The sequence below is a fragment of the Pholcus phalangioides genome, unplaced genomic scaffold (assembly GCF_987345545.1).
Source record: "Pholcus phalangioides strain wild (caught in Gottingen) unplaced genomic scaffold, Ppha-v1.0 ptg000015l_1, whole genome shotgun sequence".
In the NCBI taxonomy this organism is placed as follows: Eukaryota; Metazoa; Arthropoda; class Arachnida; order Araneae; family Pholcidae; genus Pholcus; species Pholcus phalangioides.
The window spans coordinates 81,295,925-81,315,592 of record NW_028301608.1 but is presented as its reverse complement, the minus strand read 5'-3'; the positions used below and the strand labels follow the sequence as shown (position 1 = coordinate 81,315,592).

The following is a 19,668-nucleotide window of genomic DNA, read 5'->3' as shown; positions in this document are numbered from 1 at the left end:
ATCTTCGAAACGTGACAACAGAAATTAACTTCGCAATCAACTTATTTCTTTTATGTGAGGGATAAAGGGGAATCATGCTCATTGTTTCGTGCAGAATCAAATTTAAGGCCATAATATCGATACATCTGATTCATGAACGCTGCGAGTAATTCAGACCTTTTAACCTCATCCTCAATTTCTTTCTTAACAAGGCGCGAGTGAAACAAAACTTCCTCATCAAAATGAAAAAACAATTTCCTCAAAAAAAATTTAGAAATGGGATCATCACAGAATTTCGCAACGGTTGCATAAGAGGGTAAATGCATGGTATATAAGTGGTATGTAGGCACCATAATGGCTGCTATTAAATTCCAATGTTACCTATCTGAAGAAATCTCGTCATAAAAAATGAATACATATTCATTATTCCACTACCACTTTTGTCAACACGCTTGTTCCCCCCCCCCCCCCATTAAATAAATATACTGTACGAGAATGTGAAAATTCAATAACAAATCAGCAATAGAAGAAAGGATCACGAAGCAAACCATCGCATTGTTTTATTCATACTGTAGTACCGTATGATGTCAAACTGATACAATAAATGCTTTTCAGAGTTTAAAATTTACGTAATTGAATCGAACCTTGTTGTTTGTTGCCCCACCTCGAAGAGAATCTTTATCTGCTTTAGAGGCAGACGCGGTTCAGCTTGGAGTCGTTGTTATCAGAGGCGGGTTTATGGTTTTGCTGTCTGTAAGTTACACAAATTTTGTCACCCTTCGCCCGTTTTAGTGCACTTTTCTTGACCACTCATTCCTCAAATTTTCCACCCTAGGCTATATAGTCCGCATAGCCACCTTACCAGTAAATACGCCTCTGTTTCTGAGTCACTCCTTTGGTCACTCACAACTCACATTTCTTGGTCACCCACAATTCATATTTCGTGGTAACTCTTTTGGTCAATCACCGATCAGGTCTTTCACTCTTTAGATCATTCACGTGATTGCATAGGTTCGGTCATTCGCATGCTGGCACACGCTCTAGAGCAGTGGTTCCCAACCTTTTTACGCCATGCCCAAAGCATCTCTGAAATCCTGTTGCCCCCACCCCGCAAGGCCGTAGCGGGGGAAGGAGGACTTAGGGGGTTTGGTTTCCCCCCTTTAAATGGAATTTTTAGTTACAGGCATGTCCCTCCCCCGTACTTTTGTTAGGAGAGGTACCCTCGCCCTTCGGTGAAACTATATAGTTCCATAACAGGTTTTTTTTTTCAATGCAAGAACTATTCATTTTTGCTTTGCCTCCTCAAATGTTAAAACGCGGGATCTTTGTCCTCTTCTATTTCTGTCTACTTTTACTTAGTTAAAAGCAGTGGTTCTTTTAATCAGGGGTCTTTGGAGAGACTTCAGGGATATCCATGAGCTTGAATGAGAAAATAATTAACTCATTGCATTGGCATAGGTTTTCACGGCCGGCGTCTAATTGAGAAAAAGGACTTACCGGGCTGTTAGGACGTGGTCCGCTATTTCTTACTGCCGTGTCGCCCGCAGCTGTGGAGGTTATCTATCGTCAGAGATACAGCCAAATCAAAAAACAAAGCCAACCAAACAAGGAATTTTGCCACCCCCTCCCCCACAACTTTAAAATTCGATTTTATAACGGTGTTCTTTGCTCCCACCTAAACCTGCCGCCCCCTAAATTTTGGCACCTTGAGCAACTGCCACTCCCGTCCCGTCTCCCTCTCGTTCCGGCCCTGCTACCGAGTGCGGACGCCAACAAGCTATAGCAAGTGAAGCAGGAAAAGTTGATAAGAAGTTCATCTCGTCCGCACCCGTTAGTATGAGACTCACCTCTGAAGACAGATGCCCGCAACAGCTGCAGGAAAAGCGTCAGAAAGAAATATCAAACCACGACTTAACAGCCCGGTAAGTCCTTAATCTCAATTTACTCATTGTTTTTACATTGCTATATACAAAATATTATTTTGTAAGTTTGTGGCCTTCCTTTTTCTTCATTTTATGGGCACAAGGGTTCGGTGGACTCTATCTTACTGGCACAAATTTTCCGTGGAACACAAAACATTAAGAACCCTTAGTCAAACACGTACTGACAGAGAAAAATAAAAGAGAAGTCATCAAGAAATTATTTAAAAATGCAAAATTTTTGATTTGATATAAAAAATGAAGGGAGTTCGGAAGGTTCCAAGCCTTCATAGAAAAACTCAAATTGCCCCCTTTCAGAATAAAATTGTCCCACATGAGAATCACCGTGAGGAATCACCGCTCTATATATTTTGGCCACTCACTGGCCTGGTCCCTCACTATCTACGTCACTTTTTTTTGGTAGCTCACTGACCGGTTGCTTCATTGTCTAAGTTAAACTTCTGAGAATTCAAATGCTTGCACACTTGGTCACTTACATGCTTGCACACTTGGTCACTTACATGCTTGCACACTTGGTCACTTACATGCTTGCACACTTGGTCACTTACATGCTTGCACACTTGGTCACTTACATGCTTGCACACTTGGTCACTTACATGCTTGCACACTTGGTCACTTACATGCTTGCACACTTGGTCACTTACATGCTTGCACACTTGGTCACTTACATGCTTGCACACTTGGTCACTTACATGCTTGCACACTTGGTCACTTACATGCTTGCACACTCTCTGTATGAATCTTTTGGTCGATCGCCAACCTAGTCCCTCGCTCTCTAGTTCACTCTTTTGGTCGCTCACATGCTTTCAAACTTTCTGGGTGACTCACATGCTTTCAAACTTTCTGGGTAACTCACATGCTTTCAAACTTTCTGGGTAACTCACATGCTTTCAAACTTTCTGGGTAACTCACATGCTTTCAAACTTTCTGGGAGCCCTACTCATACTTGCAAACTCTCTGGATCATTCGTTCACTCACTGACCTAGTCCCTCACTCTCTAGGCAGAAGTGGATTTAAGGTTTTACTGTAGCGTACTATTCAAATTTTAACGCCCTTCTCACATTCTACAAATTTTCTTAACCACTGGTATCTCAAATTTGTCACCCCTCCGAACTTGCCGCCCTGAGCTAAAGCCCACTAAGTCCTCCCCCTCCCAGTAATGTGATTCGGTGAATGGAACGCTGAAGTTAGAACTTTGAATCGTGTTCCTCCGGCATCTGAACTTATTGACAAAAAGATATGTCCACCGCCGTATAATCACAAAGAATTTAAAAACTAAGAATTAAAAAAAGTCCTTGGATAGCCAGAAAGATGTGCCATCACACCAAGAAATAAAGATGAGTGTATATGGGCGACTCTGTAAAAGAGGCTTGCAATGATATGGACAACATATTGCATAATGGAAGCTATGTGTACGTGAACATCACATTGTACGCTCATTATAGCCAATAAAATGACGCATTCTCGGTACCAACTGAAGCTTCCCACGTGCTTTCCACGTACGTCAGACCTTATGTACATTATTATGTAGCGATAAATGGATACAGGATGCGCAAATCAAAAGAATGGGTATTGTTTCACTAATTAACATTGAACTCATTCAACCGTTATAAGGAGTAAAAAAAAAATTTAGATTCCCCCAAAATAATAGAAGTGGTATATAAACGATGCGCAAGTACGACAAATTTTACTTGAAGGAAACGGGAAAAACCAGAACAAGTTGGTGCTCTTAAAAAGTGGAGTGCATAAAAACGCACGTGAAACCGTGTGAAGGGAATTTTCAGCCGAAAAATCGCGTTGAGATTTATTCAATCCAGGTCAAGTGCATAAACCTCAAAATAAGTAACGATTACTAACGTTACTATAGATTAATCACACCAAAATATTTCTTTTTTTCTTACCAGCATAAAAAAAGCAAGAAAATTCTTTGTAACCCACTCACACGATAACGTGAGATTTCAAACTGATAACAAATCAGAGGGGTGGGGGGGGGGGGAACTGCCTCTCAGAGTCGATGAATCAAATCCGTATTTCAATATGCTTATTGAAATACTGTATTACACCACACTAAGAATAAAATCACGTCTTGTCTCATTTATGTTAGTCCCTATACCTGCAATACTAAAAATATTAAATTTTTTCAGGGTAACTGTTTTCAGTCTAATTACAGTATTCATATTGCTTAACTACGAATGTTCTTGAATTAAGAAGATGCTTAAAACACTGTACTTCTTGAAATAAGCACCGCCCTAATTACGGTTTGATTAATTTTACGGCCAAATTTACCAAAAACTTGTCCATTGCACCAGCTTCCGAAACAGCCTACAATAAACCACAGCGATGTTGTAGTTCGGGAGAAATTCAGCCTTTTGTCCGCAATACATCGCTGAAATCAGCGTTTGGCGAAGTAGATATTCGACGAAAATTCGGAATTGGCGGGTACAGATTTTGGTGACAATTTGATTTTTTCAGAAAAAAACCCCTATAAAGTGATATTAGACATTACCTCTATCTGCAGGATATCTGTATTTAATGGCGAGAGCTGATATTGGTGAAGTGAAAAATCGAATGGTCGCCAAAACCTACAAAAATTACTTCGACGAACGCAGATTTCAGTGAGTTATTGTAAACAAAAGACTAAATTTCTCCAGAACTAAATCACCGATACGGTTAGTTGTAGGCTCTTTCAAAAGCTGGTGCAATGCACAAGTTTTTGGTAAATTTGACCATTTGTAGCTAGAAGGGTGTTTGCATAATTGGCGATGGGAAATTTTAGCGACAATTCTATTATGAATTACGCCAATGTTTCAGCAGCTCGTCATTAAATCAAGATATTTCGATGAAATTGGCGTCACTCTTTTACAGGATTTTATCTGCATTTTTTTAAATAAGTGATTAGTTACCGTGTAGGTCTCTCAGAAATTTCATAAATTCGGGTTTTTTCAAGACTTGACGTACATTTTTTCCATAATCGATTACCCACCATGATTCGAAAACGGTTCGATATAGGACAGGGTTGGTAAGGTGTTTCATGTTCCACTTGGGCTCGTCTATCATCCCCTTTCGTTTGGCAAAACGTCGTGTTCACCCTGTGTTTTCTTTTTACTAAATGAATACCCTTACCCTTATTGATTTAGCTGAAATAACGATACATAAATGTTTGTTTGGCACTTAAATTTTTTCACGTTTTTCTTGAGTCATGTTCACAACAGCATCAAATCTAAGAGCAAAATGCTAATAACACAAGATACAAATGTAAAAAAAATTATTTTAGGTATTGATGATACTTTTTCTCAATCGAAATGGAAAAGCAAGTACGATAGCTAATCAAAAAAGAAACTTCTGCAACGCAAATTTACCGTGACACATTTCTGCAAATGAAAGTTAAAATATGATGTGCCAAAATATCGGTAAGATTTATATTTTTTTGAGAATGAAAAATTCAATTTTTATCATTATAACGGTTCAGGTTCCGTTATAACCCTTTGGATGGTACACAATTTTCGATAAAAGAGGTGCATGGGGGGTGCATTCCCTTTGGGGGGTTACCACTTTAAAAAGCAAATTTATTTATTTAAAGTGGTAACCCCCAAAGGTAAAAAAAATTTCCCCTCCCCCCACACCTATATAACTTGTTTTTCACCCTTCTTTCTTTCTTTTCTGAAACGTAATAGATCCAATAACAAAGCTTTAAAAACAATATCTTAAATCAGTAGTTCCTAAAAACATTTTGCTTCATGGGGTCCTTTATGTTTCAAAGTTTTTTCACGGTGCCAAAAGTCAGAGCATAGGCCTACCTATTAAAAAAAAACAGGCTAAATAGGTTAAGTAAAAAACGCGAATTTTAATTCACAAACTATTTACCAATAATTAAGGAAATAACTACACGTTTAATAAACTATCATACCATTGAATTAATACTTGTACATCTACTTGGCAGGGCATGTCATCGCCATCAGTAGCAGCTGATCACGATTCCCCAGGGCACCACCAGCACAGGAAGCCACTATCTCAACTGATTTTCCCGATGATAAACTGGGAAAGTACTTCCTCCATGACTGCCAAATTTAGGCAGCCATGAGCCATGGTGATAAAAAAGGGTAGGTGACGAATACAAAAATGGTGGTTCCACTCTTAGTGAATTTCATCCTAGCATACTCATCGAAAATTCCAATTACCTTGCTGGATGCAGAGCATAAAATGCAGTGCGACGAAATGATGAAATTTGATTAGTGAAAAATTATACGCATTAACTTGGATCAAATAATTAGAAAAATGTAAATTTAGTCGGATGTAAAATATGTAAAAAAGGAAAATGTAAATGAAGGTAATTTCTCATATTAAAATCAGCAGAGACATGACAGGAGTTTTCCATAGACTAGTTTATACTAAAGGTTAAAGTTGTGCGCGGGGTAGTGTAACCAACCCTCTGTATTTATCATTACACGCTTGTTAAATATTCTATATCAGATATTCTATCGCTCCCTTCCACAAGCTATAGAATGTCTGGTAAGTTGTTTATCAACGATATCACAGTGAAAAATGAAACACTCCGGATGCTCTCAACACTGCTAACCAATAACCACTTTTATCCTCCTTGTCCCTTTAATCTTCTGAATTCTTTCTCCAGCAATTTTTCTTCCGGCGATAACTTGTCAAAAGAATTGGTCAGAAAAATGATTCTTCGTCTTGAAATGAACATTTCTTTTGCCTCACCCAAAAGACAAAGCAAAGGAGCATTTGATGAATTGGAAAGGAGAAAAAAGAAATTACCCCCTCTACTTTCTCAAATACTCTCTGACACCAATGTTCCGTCATTCCATTCAAAGTATCCCGCAGAGCAAAATTACAGAGAAAGAGGTAATAATAAAATAAAACATAACGGAATTTTCTTTTTGGAAAGTTCGCACCTTAAACTACTTCAGAACGTAATATGGCAAGCAACTCTTCCGACAAATGACCACAGGACTTTCATGTCGACCTTTGAACTCGCCAAATCTCTAGTTTAGCTCATCATTACATGACCTCACGATTCTTTCTCCTTTCCTCTCACCGTTTTGGGTTAAAGATGAATATTTGATTCCGAATAAGAAAAACAAAAGCTATCCCATGTGAAAGTAGGTAGATTGTGAAAAAGAAAAAAAAGTTGAAAATGAAAGAGGAGAGGGAAGGGGAAATCACAATAAATACCCTCCCCCTTATTCGCTAAATAATTATTGTGAACGAACAACTAAAATCTGGTTATGAAGCGTCTGTCAGGATGATGTGGTGGATGGGAGCTGGGATTCCGTTATATAATGGGAAATCTTTCGCTCTATAGCGGGAAGTAGAATCTAGAGTCATTAATAGCGTGAATCTTTTGTTGTTCGTTCAAGAAACTTTTCGCCATCTTCACACGTCGGTAGAAAAATCAGAGGTGAGTTCGTTTACTTAATATGACATTAAGACATAAGTCATTTCAATTGTTCATTTCTCAATTTATCAAGTCAATCACGACAAGTTCATTCACTAGGAAAGTGATAGGCAAACTTTTTTAGGAGCGGGCCAAAAAACAAAAAGAAAAATCTTTGGCGGGCCGGACAAATTCTGAGACTGATTCATGATTGGAATTTTTATGTTTAGAAGTGAAGTGGCGGGGTACGTTGTATTCTTTGAAGACTGCCACAATTTCATTACAAATGAAACAATGGTTTATCTTTTACAACTGTGAAAATAAATAAGTATACTTTAATAACTTTATGTATGTTTATTAGGGCATGCTCCATTTTTTGCATATGCAAATTTTTTAAACCGATTTCTATTTAAATTCACAAGCTGTATTTTGCATATGGCAAAAAAAATAACGTCACTTGAATGCATTTTCTTAAAACACTGAAATTCAAAATTTTTATACTATTACTTTAAAATCTGTGGTGGACCGGATAGAAGCTAAAAGCGGGCCGTCGTTTGCCAATCCTTACGCTAGGAAAATCTTTAGGAATTTCTTTTTAGGTTTTCTTTCTTACCTGTCTAAATAATTATCATTAACTCGAAGACAAGACAGTCAGCGAGAAATAGAGAGAGAGATACGTTACTTACATGATTACAGGTAGCTGCACATACATATATGCATACAGAGTAGGCTACAGTTCCACGCCAATTCTTTCGTGCATGTACGAAAGAATTGGACTTATAAATGCATGGCCTTTGGTGAAGAAAAATATACTTGAAATTATTAGTTTAAAATATTCCTATTACTATAGGACTTTAAAATATTTCTGCTCATAAACGAATTATCTTTTTGTTCAAAATCAATTAACTAATAACGCCGTTGGGTGCGAAGTACCGAGCATTTAAAAAAGCTCTTGTCTTCTCCATCTTAGTGTCTCTAATTATTAGAGATTACGATGTCTATGTCAGAATGGGAATATCAAGAATGGGTACATAAAAACTACCATTATAACTGATAAATTATATTGATAAGATCAATTCACAGTTCTTAAAAAATTTAACAATCAATAACTCCTCATGGATATCAAGAATTTTTTAAAAAATGCTGAAATTTTTAATGCTAAATATTGATTTTTCCACGGCAATTTAATAAAAAATCGTGGTTTTCGAAGAATTAAAAACAATAGTACAGTCGACGCCCGTTATAACGACTGATACAACAGGTCCCAATTTTTTTTTATATTCATCATGTTATTTTTCATCCAATATAATGACCTGCGGAAGATCATTCAATCCAATGCAACGTCGAACGCAGCTCTGCCAACACCGGCTATAGTTAGACTATAGCTGCTCTACTGTAGCTGGTATCAGAGCCGTCTTAAGAGCATCATCCCCCGGATCAAGTGATTTTTCTGAGGCCCTACCAAGAAAATTCTCGAAAAATTCAACTATTTCTCGTTTTTCTGAGGTGCCCGGGTGGGCCCATGCCTTAGGACGACACTGGCTGGTGTTGGCTTTGCCCCTCCCTTTTTTTTGCAAAGAAATGCACAAAATCAGTCTTTCGTTTCGGAAAATTGTCTTGTCTGTACTAAAACTTTATTATTATTAACTTAGCTCTTATGCATTTTCACTGCAACTACTTGCATTACTGAAAAAAAAAGAATAATAAATTTTTTGTTCTGTTCGAATATGAATTCGTTTTAGAAGTTAATTTTTTTTTTCAAACGTATGATATATGGCGACCTCCCAATATAACGTCAGTTTTCCGTGGTACGAAGGAGTCATTATAACGACCGTCGACTGTTGTAGTTCGAAATTTAAGTCGGATGGGAAAAAAAAAATGCTACAAAAATTTATCATCGTAGGTATGGCCAATTCAAAATGCGTATTTCCTTTAAGATTAATCTAACAAAACACATGGACAAAACTTGTCTAATTTCGTTTTATATTCGATATTTTTCGTTACATTAGATGATTCTTTATGAAAAAATTTTATTCACAAAACAATCAAAATTTTCTTTCGATTTCTATTTCGAAAATTCTTAAAGAGCAAAATCTAGTCCCGATTATACAACTTCGGTGAATATACGGGTGATTACCTAATTCCCCACAGTATTTTCACAGTACATTGAGCTAGCAACAATACAGGTAATGATCCAAAATTGATGTACGGTATGCTCATAAGTTACACCTAAATCTGTTAATGTACGTGTGAATTTTTTGAAATTTCATTTAACATATACTTGTATAAAACACTACTACCACTTAACTGAACATGCACCTCGTACACATTCGTCTAAGGAATTTTTAACGAATCGGTTCATGTCAGAACGTTTAATATGAGTGTATGTATATGGATTGCCCTAATTTATGTTGTTAAAGTTGTGTTTGTTTCGTGTTTTTGCTAGTGCTGCCATCTGAGTTCCATATTTTGTTTTGAGATAAAGATGGTAATTGTGTTTGAGTGTTCATGTAACATAAGTGTCATGCTGAAGGTCTGTCTGCTCTCTGCGGAGAGACTTTCAAATGGGAGACCGGCACCTGTATAAAACGCTGCTATTAGACATGTGATGGACCTTAAATTTTAGTTCATGACCTTAACAATACAGGGTGTTCTGTTAATGGACCGACAAATTCAGAGGGTTGTTAGTAGGCATCAAGAACAAAAATTGCAATGAAACATGGTGTTGCAAACCACGTTGAGAGGGTGAAAATCGCGAAAAACGCATGCAGGCTTTGAGTCTAGAGGAGACGAAAGGTGGATGTAAGTTGATCGCTGAATGAGTTTGTGAGTACGCTCACTATATCTTACGTAAGCAGCGTCGTGAAAAGCATGCGCTGGGTAGGATCACGTGATGCGGACGACATAAATTAGCGCTATCGCGGTAGTAAGCACGTGTAGCAGTTAGTTGTCTGTTTCAATGAGTATCCTGATTGCTGACTGCGAGAACGGGGAATAAGCTGATATGCATCTGATTTATGGTCAAGAAGATGGCAATGCACGCTTAGCACAGCGGATGTAGCAACAGCAATATCCGATAAGGCGCGGATTGTCGTCGCTGCGGCAGACATCAAAAGCATACCTGATATCTTCGAGCGCGTCCGGGAATCGTTTTTACGTTGTTGTAGAGTGTGCAATGACGTCAGCGGCCACCACTTCCAACAACTCTTGTAATAATTAATCAAATAAATATTTTTGTAGTTATTATTGTACTTTTTGTCGTTCCACCGTGACGTCGAAACCTGCATGCGTTTTTCACCCTCCCAACGTGCTTTGCAACACCATTTTCCATTGCAATTTTTGTTTCTCTTGATGTCTACTAACAACCCTCTGAGTTTGCCAGTCCATTAACAGAACACCCTGTATAGGACAGACTATCATATTGAAATTTTGCAATTATACAATCAGTATATTTTTAAAAATCATGTTTCAAACACATAGCAAATAGGGACTCACGTATGCACTAGAATTATACAGAGTGCATGGGAAAGTCCCTTTATCGTTGAATAATTCGAAAACCGTTGATCCTAGAAATATACTTCCAGTTGGAAAAAGTATCGAAATAACGTGCAGATCTCAGATACGTCATTCATATTACAAGAAGTTGTATAGTTATTAAAATTTAAAAAAATCATTTAAAAAAGATTGTGGCGTCGCCGCCGACGTGTGGGAAAAGAAAGCCACTTCCTCAGAGCGAGGATTGAATATCAGGAATTATGAGATGCATCGGTTGCGTGTAGTTACAGAGACATATCTTACACAAGGGACGGACTTTATTTCACACAACATCCTATATACATGACGAGAAACGAACTGCGCAATAACTAGAATAATCACCTGATGGCGCTTTGAGCGCGTACATCAATCCTCGCTCTGAGGAAGTGGCTTTCTTTTCCCACACGTCGGCGGCGACGCCACAAGATCATTCTCCGTAAAATGCATTTAAAGTTTTTATTCAAAGATTGCTTGATGTAAAAACACAACATAAGCGTTACGTAACATAAAGTAGCGCAAACGCAATATAACGTTAACGTAACTTCGGTTCTAAGTGTGATACAAACAAAAAAAAGGGCTGGTTTTTGTTAATATCACGAGAAATTGGGGCTTCCATAAAAAATGGGGAGGGGGAATAGATACATATTTGCTTCCAAGATGACGTTTTAAAAGTAGTCGGACACTTCAACTCTCTCAGCTTGAAACAAAAAACGCAATGGAGTCGGCAATGGCGGTTCTTTTGCTTCGATAATTCGAATGACATTTTGGAGGAAAAAATCCAAAAAATATATTAGAAAATTACATGGAGAAAGTATGCACTACGGAAAATATTCGACACCAAAAATCCACTATATTGTAAATAACTTCTTTCATAAAGAAATTGGAACAGACAAGAAATATAGTTCTAGGCCAAATTTTGTTTTTCTGAATAGACGCACAGAACCAGAGAGCCTATCCTATTGCTCATACATTTAACAATTCTATGAGTCTTATATGGTGTTTTTTCTGTTATTCCGGAAACGCTCCCTCTTTCCTCCGAGATTCCAATTTTCCGTTCGCACCATGTTAGCCATTCTTTGGCAATAAACTACTTCCGATCCCTCCTTCCCCCCCCCCCCACCTCAGAAAAACATACTAAAAAACATTAACACTGTGAGAAAGGCAAAGCCATGACCCAGTATGATGACTAACGTCATAGGCCAAACGAAAAAAATTATTCATACGCCGGAAGCAACAGACATAATTAAGCATAATGACTACGCCTGAACAATCCAATAAAAACGCCTTTCTTCATGAGGAGATGTCATCATAATTATTTTGCAAATCAAAACCATAAAATGTTACAGTCAAGATTTGCGCTCATTGATCATTGATTTCAAAACGCATCTACGAATTTTAGTCACGTCTGCTGTCACTCGTTAGAAGGTCGGGCAATATTATTTCTCTGGCCTATAAAAGGACACAAGCAATGATAAAATTTAAATATTTAATGCAAATAATGCATAAGTAGAAAAGATTTCCCCCCCCCCCCTTCACCTTTTACAATTCAAACAGCATTTCAAAACCTACTTTTATGGAAAACGGCGAGTTTTGTTCGGCAATTCAAACGAGTGTAAATTTGTTTGACCTCACAGCCCGAACCATTCACATATAAATACAATATTTTAATAACACAACAAGCCACTGATTATGCTGTTTTTTCTTTCGTGCCAAGAGTAAGCTAACATTGCATGCAATTTTTGAGCACGGCAAATTTTCTATCGCAAAAAACAAATAAAAATTGGTAGAGGGAAGATAATCTTAAATGACAGCACATATACAATTTCTACAAAACACACAGACTTTTTATGACTGTCTGTCTGAGAATATGAAGGTCAAATATATATATATAATCCAAAATTTAAACTTACAACCCAAACAATCATTTATAATTTTTTTTCCTACAACGGTCAGTTTTTTGTTCACTGTGGCTACTTAAACCGTGGCCTACAGTTTAGAGCCGATTCCAAGCAGCTTTATGTCCATAACTCTAAACGAGAGATTAACTAATTACTTAGGAAGTGGGAACTTACTTGCGGTAATAATGAGCAGTACTGTCTTCTTAATCATTTTAGAGCAGTGCCGTCTTAACGCATGGGCCCACCCGAGCACGGCCCGGGGGCCTCACAAAAATTAGATTTTGTTGAAATGTTCTAGAATTTACCTGGTAGAGCCTCAGAAATACCACTTGGCACGGGTTCCCCATGATGCTCTCAAGATGACCCTGTTTTAGAGACATCTTTCTCCACAAGTGAGAGACGCTATTATCCTAGTCAAAAATTATTCATCGCAGAGGTTGAGCAGGTTTTAAACTCATGTGAATTGTGAATATTCTTTGGTACACTAGGCTTATGTTTCATCAACTCCGGTGAATATTGAATCGATTTGGTACTTCATACACTGAAATATGTTTCGTATTATATGAGTGCACTATTTAAAAGTCAGGCAAAAGAAAAATTGCAATTAGAAATTACGTTTAATATAGCAAATAGAGACTTACGTATGCACTAGAATTATACAGAGCGCATAGGAAAGTCCCTTTATCGTTGAATAATTCGAAAACCGTTGATCCTAGAAATATACTTCCAGTTGGAAAAAGTATCGAAATAACGTGCAGATCTCAGCTACGTCATTTATATTGCAAGGAAATTAAGCACTTAAAACACGGAATAAAAAAAAATTCCGTTTTTAAGTGCAATATTCGCTGGGATATATGAATTCAAACATTGCTGAAAATGAGGGGGAAAAAACATATGAAACATAGGATGAGCTTGTCTGTTAATTTATGCGGTTTTTACTCTCATTTTCGGCGATTTTCGAATAAAAATATCTCGGCGAATATTGCACTTTAAAACATGAAATTTTTTGTTGAGCTCACACACAGGAGAGACGGGGTAAAAACTTTCTAATTGAGTTTTTGAAGATAGGGTGACAAATAAAAAGCGAAATTGGATCCTTGTGGTGAGAGTCCAGCACGATGACCGCACGACAGCGTTACTTACATGTTGCCGTAACAAAACCCGCGAGGACCCGGGTTAAAACCCCCCACCGTCGCCACAGTGGTGTTGGCGGCTAAAATTGGTTTTTTGTGGTTCCCAACTTCAAGGCGCAAATGCGAACCGATCTCCCCGTTAAAAGGTCTTGCCGCAGAGAGCAACAGGCGCACACAACGGTACAATTTTCAGTCATTACACTTCTCATAAATAGAAAAATAGATGGCAGCACAGAAAACAAACTTCACGTTAAACAAACTTAACTAAACTTCCACTTCACAACACGTACACGCACCAATCCGTTAGAAATTCCGTAAAGAAATGTGTACGAGGTGCATATACGGTTAAAAAAAGTAATATTAACGAAATAAGATCAATCACAACATCAAGTAAGGAACAGGAGTTTGTAAGGCTGGTGTAGGTAGGGAAAGATCCAGTTTGAAGAGGCAGAAGAAAGCACCGTGTATACTCGTGTATAAGCCGAGTTTTTTTGTGGAAAAATTCGTTCCTCAAGTGGAGGGGGGGGGGGGGTCGGCTTATACTCGGGTCAGTTTTTCATGAGAAAATATCGATCCCCCACAACCAGTAGCCATTTTTGTAGCAGTGCTCGAGAGTCCGGCATTATTGGTATGGGATATGTTCAAACCCCACAGAACTGATAATGTCAAAGCCGAGGCAAAGAAATCGAAAACATCATTGACTTTGATGCCAGGTGGGCTAACGTCGATTGTACAGCCTTTAGATGTGAGCATCAACAAGCCTTTCAATTCAAAGACTATTTGAGAAATTTGCGGATCGAATGGATGAGTTCCGATGATAAAGAAACCAAAAAAAGTGTTGCCTTGAAGAAACCTGACATTGGCCTCGTGTGCTAATGGGTACATGAGGCGTGGACTTATCCATGTTTCCACTGAAATTATCATCCGATCCTTCAAAAAGTGTTGCATCAACAATGGAACTGAAGATGATATCCTCTTTGAATGTGACAATGGCGATGACAGCCCAGATGAAGATGAAAACAAAGATGCCGCACCCTCTATGATGATCTGATGGATTACGATGAGCTTGGAGTCTCAGAAGAAACGGATTAAAAAGTTTGAATCATTTTCTGTTGTAAATTTGCGTAAGCTATTCATTTTGCATGAAAATGTAAGAATTTTTTTCCCTCTGAAATGCACGGACTTTTTTGGGTCGGCTTATACACGGGTTTTCAATTTATTGCGGTTTTGGTGGTCCTGAAGTGGGGGAGTCGGCTTAACACGAGTATATACGGTACTTAATAACCATTTTGTTTTTTGCTTGTATCACAGTCACGGGATAAGGGATCCATAGCATTAGTGATAATGAATATGACTATAATACCCTACTACAACTAAACCAGTCATGCACCTCGTCCACATTCCTCTGCGGGACTTCTATATGATACCTACTATCCAAAAAGCAGATACAGACCTATCAAATTGGAGATTGATGCATTAACCGCTCAGCTACCAGACTGTACTCGATGAATCATGAGGCAAATAAGCTCTATAATGTTTTAATTGAAAAATGGAATTTTTTCAACACATTTTCTCTTCATATTCAAAAGATTCTTTACTTTAATGCCACTACTATTTAACAGTATATATGCTCGCAAACAATCTTCTGGGAAATTTCTAACGAATTAGTACCTGCCGGAATGTGTGTTCTGAGTGTATTTTGTGGTCCTAATGTAAACTCATCCTTAACTGTAATAACATAAATCATGCAAAATTTTTTTCTGATTTCAGACCAATAAGACGCTGAATACAATATTTTGAAAATGCATATCAAATGCATCTCTTGCAATTCCATTTCCTTGGCGATATGTGAGTTAATTTAATTCTTTGATTTTATTAGGTAATAATTCTTTTGGGTTTGTGATAATATGTACTGAAAATTTAGGTAATGAGTCATAATTTATTTTTTATTTGTATTTATAGTGCTTTTGTGCATCTTCTCAATATCGAAGGTAATGTGCTATAAGTCTCGTTCTATTATTTTATACTAATAAAAGAATCAACTCTTACAGTCATGATGAAAATATGCTATAAAACTTTTAGGAAAACCGTAAATGTTATTTGCATGATTATTAGGAGCAAAATCTGAGACTTAGGGAAGCACTGCTCTCAGACTCCAAGCTGAATGATTTGGATCATGATAACATTCCAGGAATAGCTGGTGTTCACTACCCTGTTCATAGCTCAGTACCGGAGGATACGAGCTTCCGCTGCAGAGACTATGACTATGCTGGGTATTTTGCTGATGTAGAAGCAGATTGTCAAGTGAGAAATTATATTTTTTACTAATGGGATATTTCGAGAATGGAATAAATATATTTTGTAGCAAACAAATTAACATGTTGTTCTATCATTCTTCTATCATGAGAGAAAATTTAATGATAAAAATGAGGAAAAAAAAAGTGATTAAAGAAAATATACCTTTTTTTAAAATTGATACCATTCTATTACTGGAAAAAAAAGAAGAAATAACCTCTTTAGGTTCCCACAAGTATGTTAATTTCGATTATCACTGAACTGGTTTTTTTTCTCGGTGACATCTCTCCACATTCCCCAATACTTGGCTGTCAAACAAGAAATAAGCTATATTTGCTTGCACGTTGAGCTTTTCTTTTAATCACATTTTGTTCAAAACAAAACTAAATAAGCTTATAACACGTGGTTCAGAGTCGTCCAGGAACCCTCATCATAAACAAAACACAATCATTATTAACCCTTTGATTATTGACGAGACATATATGTCCCAAAAAAAACCTAAATGCTAAATTTGCCTTACTCATTCATTTTCATAGAAAGCTGAGGTCTTTTTTCTTTTTTTTTTTTAAATCATAGTCAAAGGATTGAAGTCCTGTTTAAATGGGAAATAAAAAAAAAATACAGTATTTTACAAGATTCCCAACTCTGAGGCACAAATGTGAGCTTATCTCCTCATTAAAAAATCTCACTGCAGACAACAAGAAGCCTACAACGCTACAAATATTCAATCATTACACTTCACACATAGTTTGAAAAATAGATGACAGTATTAAAAATTCCACGCACAAAACTAGATATACACTCAAACAAAACTAGGTACATATAGAGTTTACAGATGTCCTCCTTTTTTATGTCATTTCAAGTATCCTCCTACGTTTTAGAAAATTTGCTCTTTTGTCCTTCTTTTCACATCTCCAGAAAGTTTTCTCCTTGTAAATTTTTTTTCACTCTGAAACACATATACCCGTTGATTTTTTTTGGTTCAACCCCTCCCCCCGCACATTTTTTACATGCTTGGACCAATCACCATTGAAATTCTCAGAATACAAGAATTCAAATTGCCTCCAAGCTGGACAGATACTTTTTTAACCATGGCTGAGCTTGCTCCAGAATAATATGAAAAAACAATCTGAAAACAGCTCTGGAGGAAGAAAATAGCAACATCCCTTTTGAGAATAACATTGTTTGCTCACCAACAGCTAATGCCCTGTACTGAACTGTATGTGTGGAGGGAGGGGGTGGGGGTGTTACATCTTCCATTCAGAAATAAACAAAATAGGACGCAAACGACACTCAGTGCTGATTCCTATGACAAAATCACTTCTGGCAAAAAAACAATATGCTCCTGAAAGAAAAAAAACCTTCTGAGGGTAGAGAAAGAAAACCTCTACGCCTTGCTCTATGCAAAGTAATAAAACTGACCAGACAGTGTGAACAATTTATTATTAAGCGAGGGGACACAGATCGTTGTGTTCTATTTTTTTCTTTTTCCAGTGGTTGTGTTTTAGTTGGAAAAACTTTTGTGGTATTAGGTGGTGGTTTTTTTGTTTAGTGGCACCATCTGTTGGGATAATGAGACGTTACCATAGGTGTGTGGGCAAGAGTCTTCCTTCCACAGTTTTTGAATCTGGTAGCCACAAGTGTACATATGCACATTTCTGGTGCAACTCGTTCTGTAGTAAATAGCACATGGTGATAGACCGGAGTTATGCTCAGTTTGAAAGAAAATATTTCTCAGGCACGTAAGCCAATTTGTACTGAAAAGATTTTAAAAACTGACTTCATAAGCGGGATGATGTTAAAAAAGTGATCAATGTTATCCTAAGATCTTATGACTCACTATGCATTTCGACTGCTAAATGTGACAAAAATAACAATTATTTTTCAACTGTTTCAGGCTTACCATGTATGCTTTCCTGATGGTCGCAATGCAAGTTTTCTCTGCGTGAATGGCACAGTATTTCATCAACGGTACTTTGTATGCGACTGGTGGTTCCATTTCAATTGTTCTCATGCTCCAAGTCTTTATGACCTCAATCTGTTTCGCAAGATTCCACTTCCAGTTTTACCCCCAGTCAGGAGAAGACCTTACGTTCCACCACCTGCACCAGAGCCCAAAGTCGCTATTATGCAAATGAATCTACCAAAAATACCCAAGACTACATCAGCTATGAGAGATGAACTTGACAAACAAGAAAAGAAAAAAATCTCAAAAGATATGCTAAAAGCAACAGCAATTAAACCAGGAATGGATCAGCAAACAGAACCAATCAGAAGACCCAGAGGCAATCCTAATGGAGTCCATCGCAATAGTAGCAAATGCGAATGCATATGTAACAAAGAAAATGATTTCAGAAATAAATATTTATTTTTAGATGCTTAAATTTAGATAATGTGACATGAAATATAATTTAAGCTATATTCGATTATTTAAGATTTTCATTTTTATCTGTATTGCAATGTAATGAAATTTTTGTTGCATTGTGCATATCTGCATGTTATTTAGGTTTATTATGTATTGTATGAAGGTGATAGAAAAAGAAAAGTTTTATGAAAATTTTCCTTATTTTTATGAAAAAGGTTGCTAATTGTGTGGGAAATTAGAACACTCTGGTGACTTTATCAAAAAAGAAAAGTCAAATTTCTGTTTTTGAGGGTTTTGTTAATTTGTATTTTGTGAAGGGTTAATTTTTCAGATCTGTAATTTTATGAAGGGTGTGAAAAACGAACCAAAATTTTGGCTAGACAGACCCCTGGTACAAGTGCCTGATATCATCTCTTTCTTCTTTTTTTTGCATTTAGAGGACACATTACCAACAGAAATTTATTGTCAACGTCTCTCAAAGTGAACAAGGCTAATAAAATATCACAGAAAGATTGAGGAGTAATTAATTGATCCAATTAATTTGTTGATGGCAATACAGATGGGCAAGCACTGAAAATCAGATACACCACTAGATATGCACTCAGAGTGTTAGTAACACACATTTACACTTCTGGCACAACTCAATCGGTAGTAAATTGCCCACGGCGACAGACCGGAGCCTTGCTGGGTTTGAAATAAAGAAAACGAGTAGCATACATGATTTTTTTATGCCGTTTCTGATGGTGTTCACTGGTCATAGTTACAACCACTGTTATCCGAAAAAAATAATTTTGAAGAGTAATTTCACTCTTCCCCATAATTTTAATGGGTAATTTTGTAAAAAGAGGGGTATTTTCTTTGTGAAAAACAGAGAAATAACTGTATTTCAAAAACCCTATAATACCACCTTGTATCAGAAAATCAGCCCAAGCCTTCCACCCCGCATTCTGCATCCGAGCTCCCTAGGCTCCAATCTCTGCTGGACTCAAAAATAAGAATTTTTCATGGGCCCCCTTCATAATAAATTTATAGGAGGAAAACAAACCAAAAAAACTATAAGAATCATCTTGGGCTCCCAAGCTGGAGCCCTGTCAGCCACAGGAGCCTTAAATCTGCCACTGCTACAAAATTT

The 19,668-nt window shown here is 37.2% G+C and overlaps 2 protein-coding genes across 5 annotated transcripts in view; one reads left to right on the top strand and one right to left on the bottom strand.

Annotated features, from left to right (window-relative positions):
• LOC149076797 (uncharacterized) overlaps positions 1-19,668 on the bottom strand; it is a 61,582-nt gene that overhangs the window by 40,725 nt on the left and 1,189 nt on the right. The window contains exon 1 of one of the 2 annotated variants that reach the window (XM_089244474.1): positions 18,075-18,135. The exons of the other annotated variant lie outside the window; for it this stretch is intronic. The gene's annotated coding sequence lies outside the window, so the exon portion shown is untranslated. Of the gene's footprint in view, positions 1-18,074; positions 18,136-19,668 lie in introns of those variants that run through there. 2 annotated transcript variants of the gene reach the window in all.
• Positions 1,757-18,581, top strand: LOC149076798 (uncharacterized). 3 transcript variants are annotated; one of them, XM_089244477.1, is made up of 5 exons: positions 1,757-1,901; positions 15,647-15,724; positions 15,839-15,867; positions 15,992-16,180; positions 18,069-18,581. In XM_089244477.1, exons 2-5 carry the CDS (start codon positions 15,679-15,681, stop codon positions 18,552-18,554), a joined length of 750 nt encoding a protein of 249 aa, XP_089100603.1. In that variant the 5' UTR covers positions 1,757-1,901; positions 15,647-15,678; the 3' UTR covers positions 18,555-18,581. The 3 variants fall into 3 exon arrangements, with proteins under 3 accessions (XP_089100603.1, XP_089100601.1, XP_089100602.1); XM_089244475.1 differs by lacking the exon at positions 1,757-1,901 and adding an exon at positions 7,157-7,335; XM_089244476.1 differs by lacking the exon at positions 1,757-1,901 and adding an exon at positions 14,490-14,971.

Coding starts and splice junctions, on each gene's coding strand:
- LOC149076798 (XM_089244477.1), top strand. CDS start 15,679: ATGCATATCAAATGCATCTCTTGCAATTCCATTTCCTTGGCGATAT. Junction 15,725..15,838: donor TTCCATTTCCTTGGCGATAT/GTGAGTTAATTT, acceptor TTGTATTTATAG/TGCTTTTGTGCATCTTCTCA. Junction 15,868..15,991: donor GCATCTTCTCAATATCGAAG/GTAATGTGCTAT, acceptor CATGATTATTAG/GAGCAAAATCTGAGACTTAG.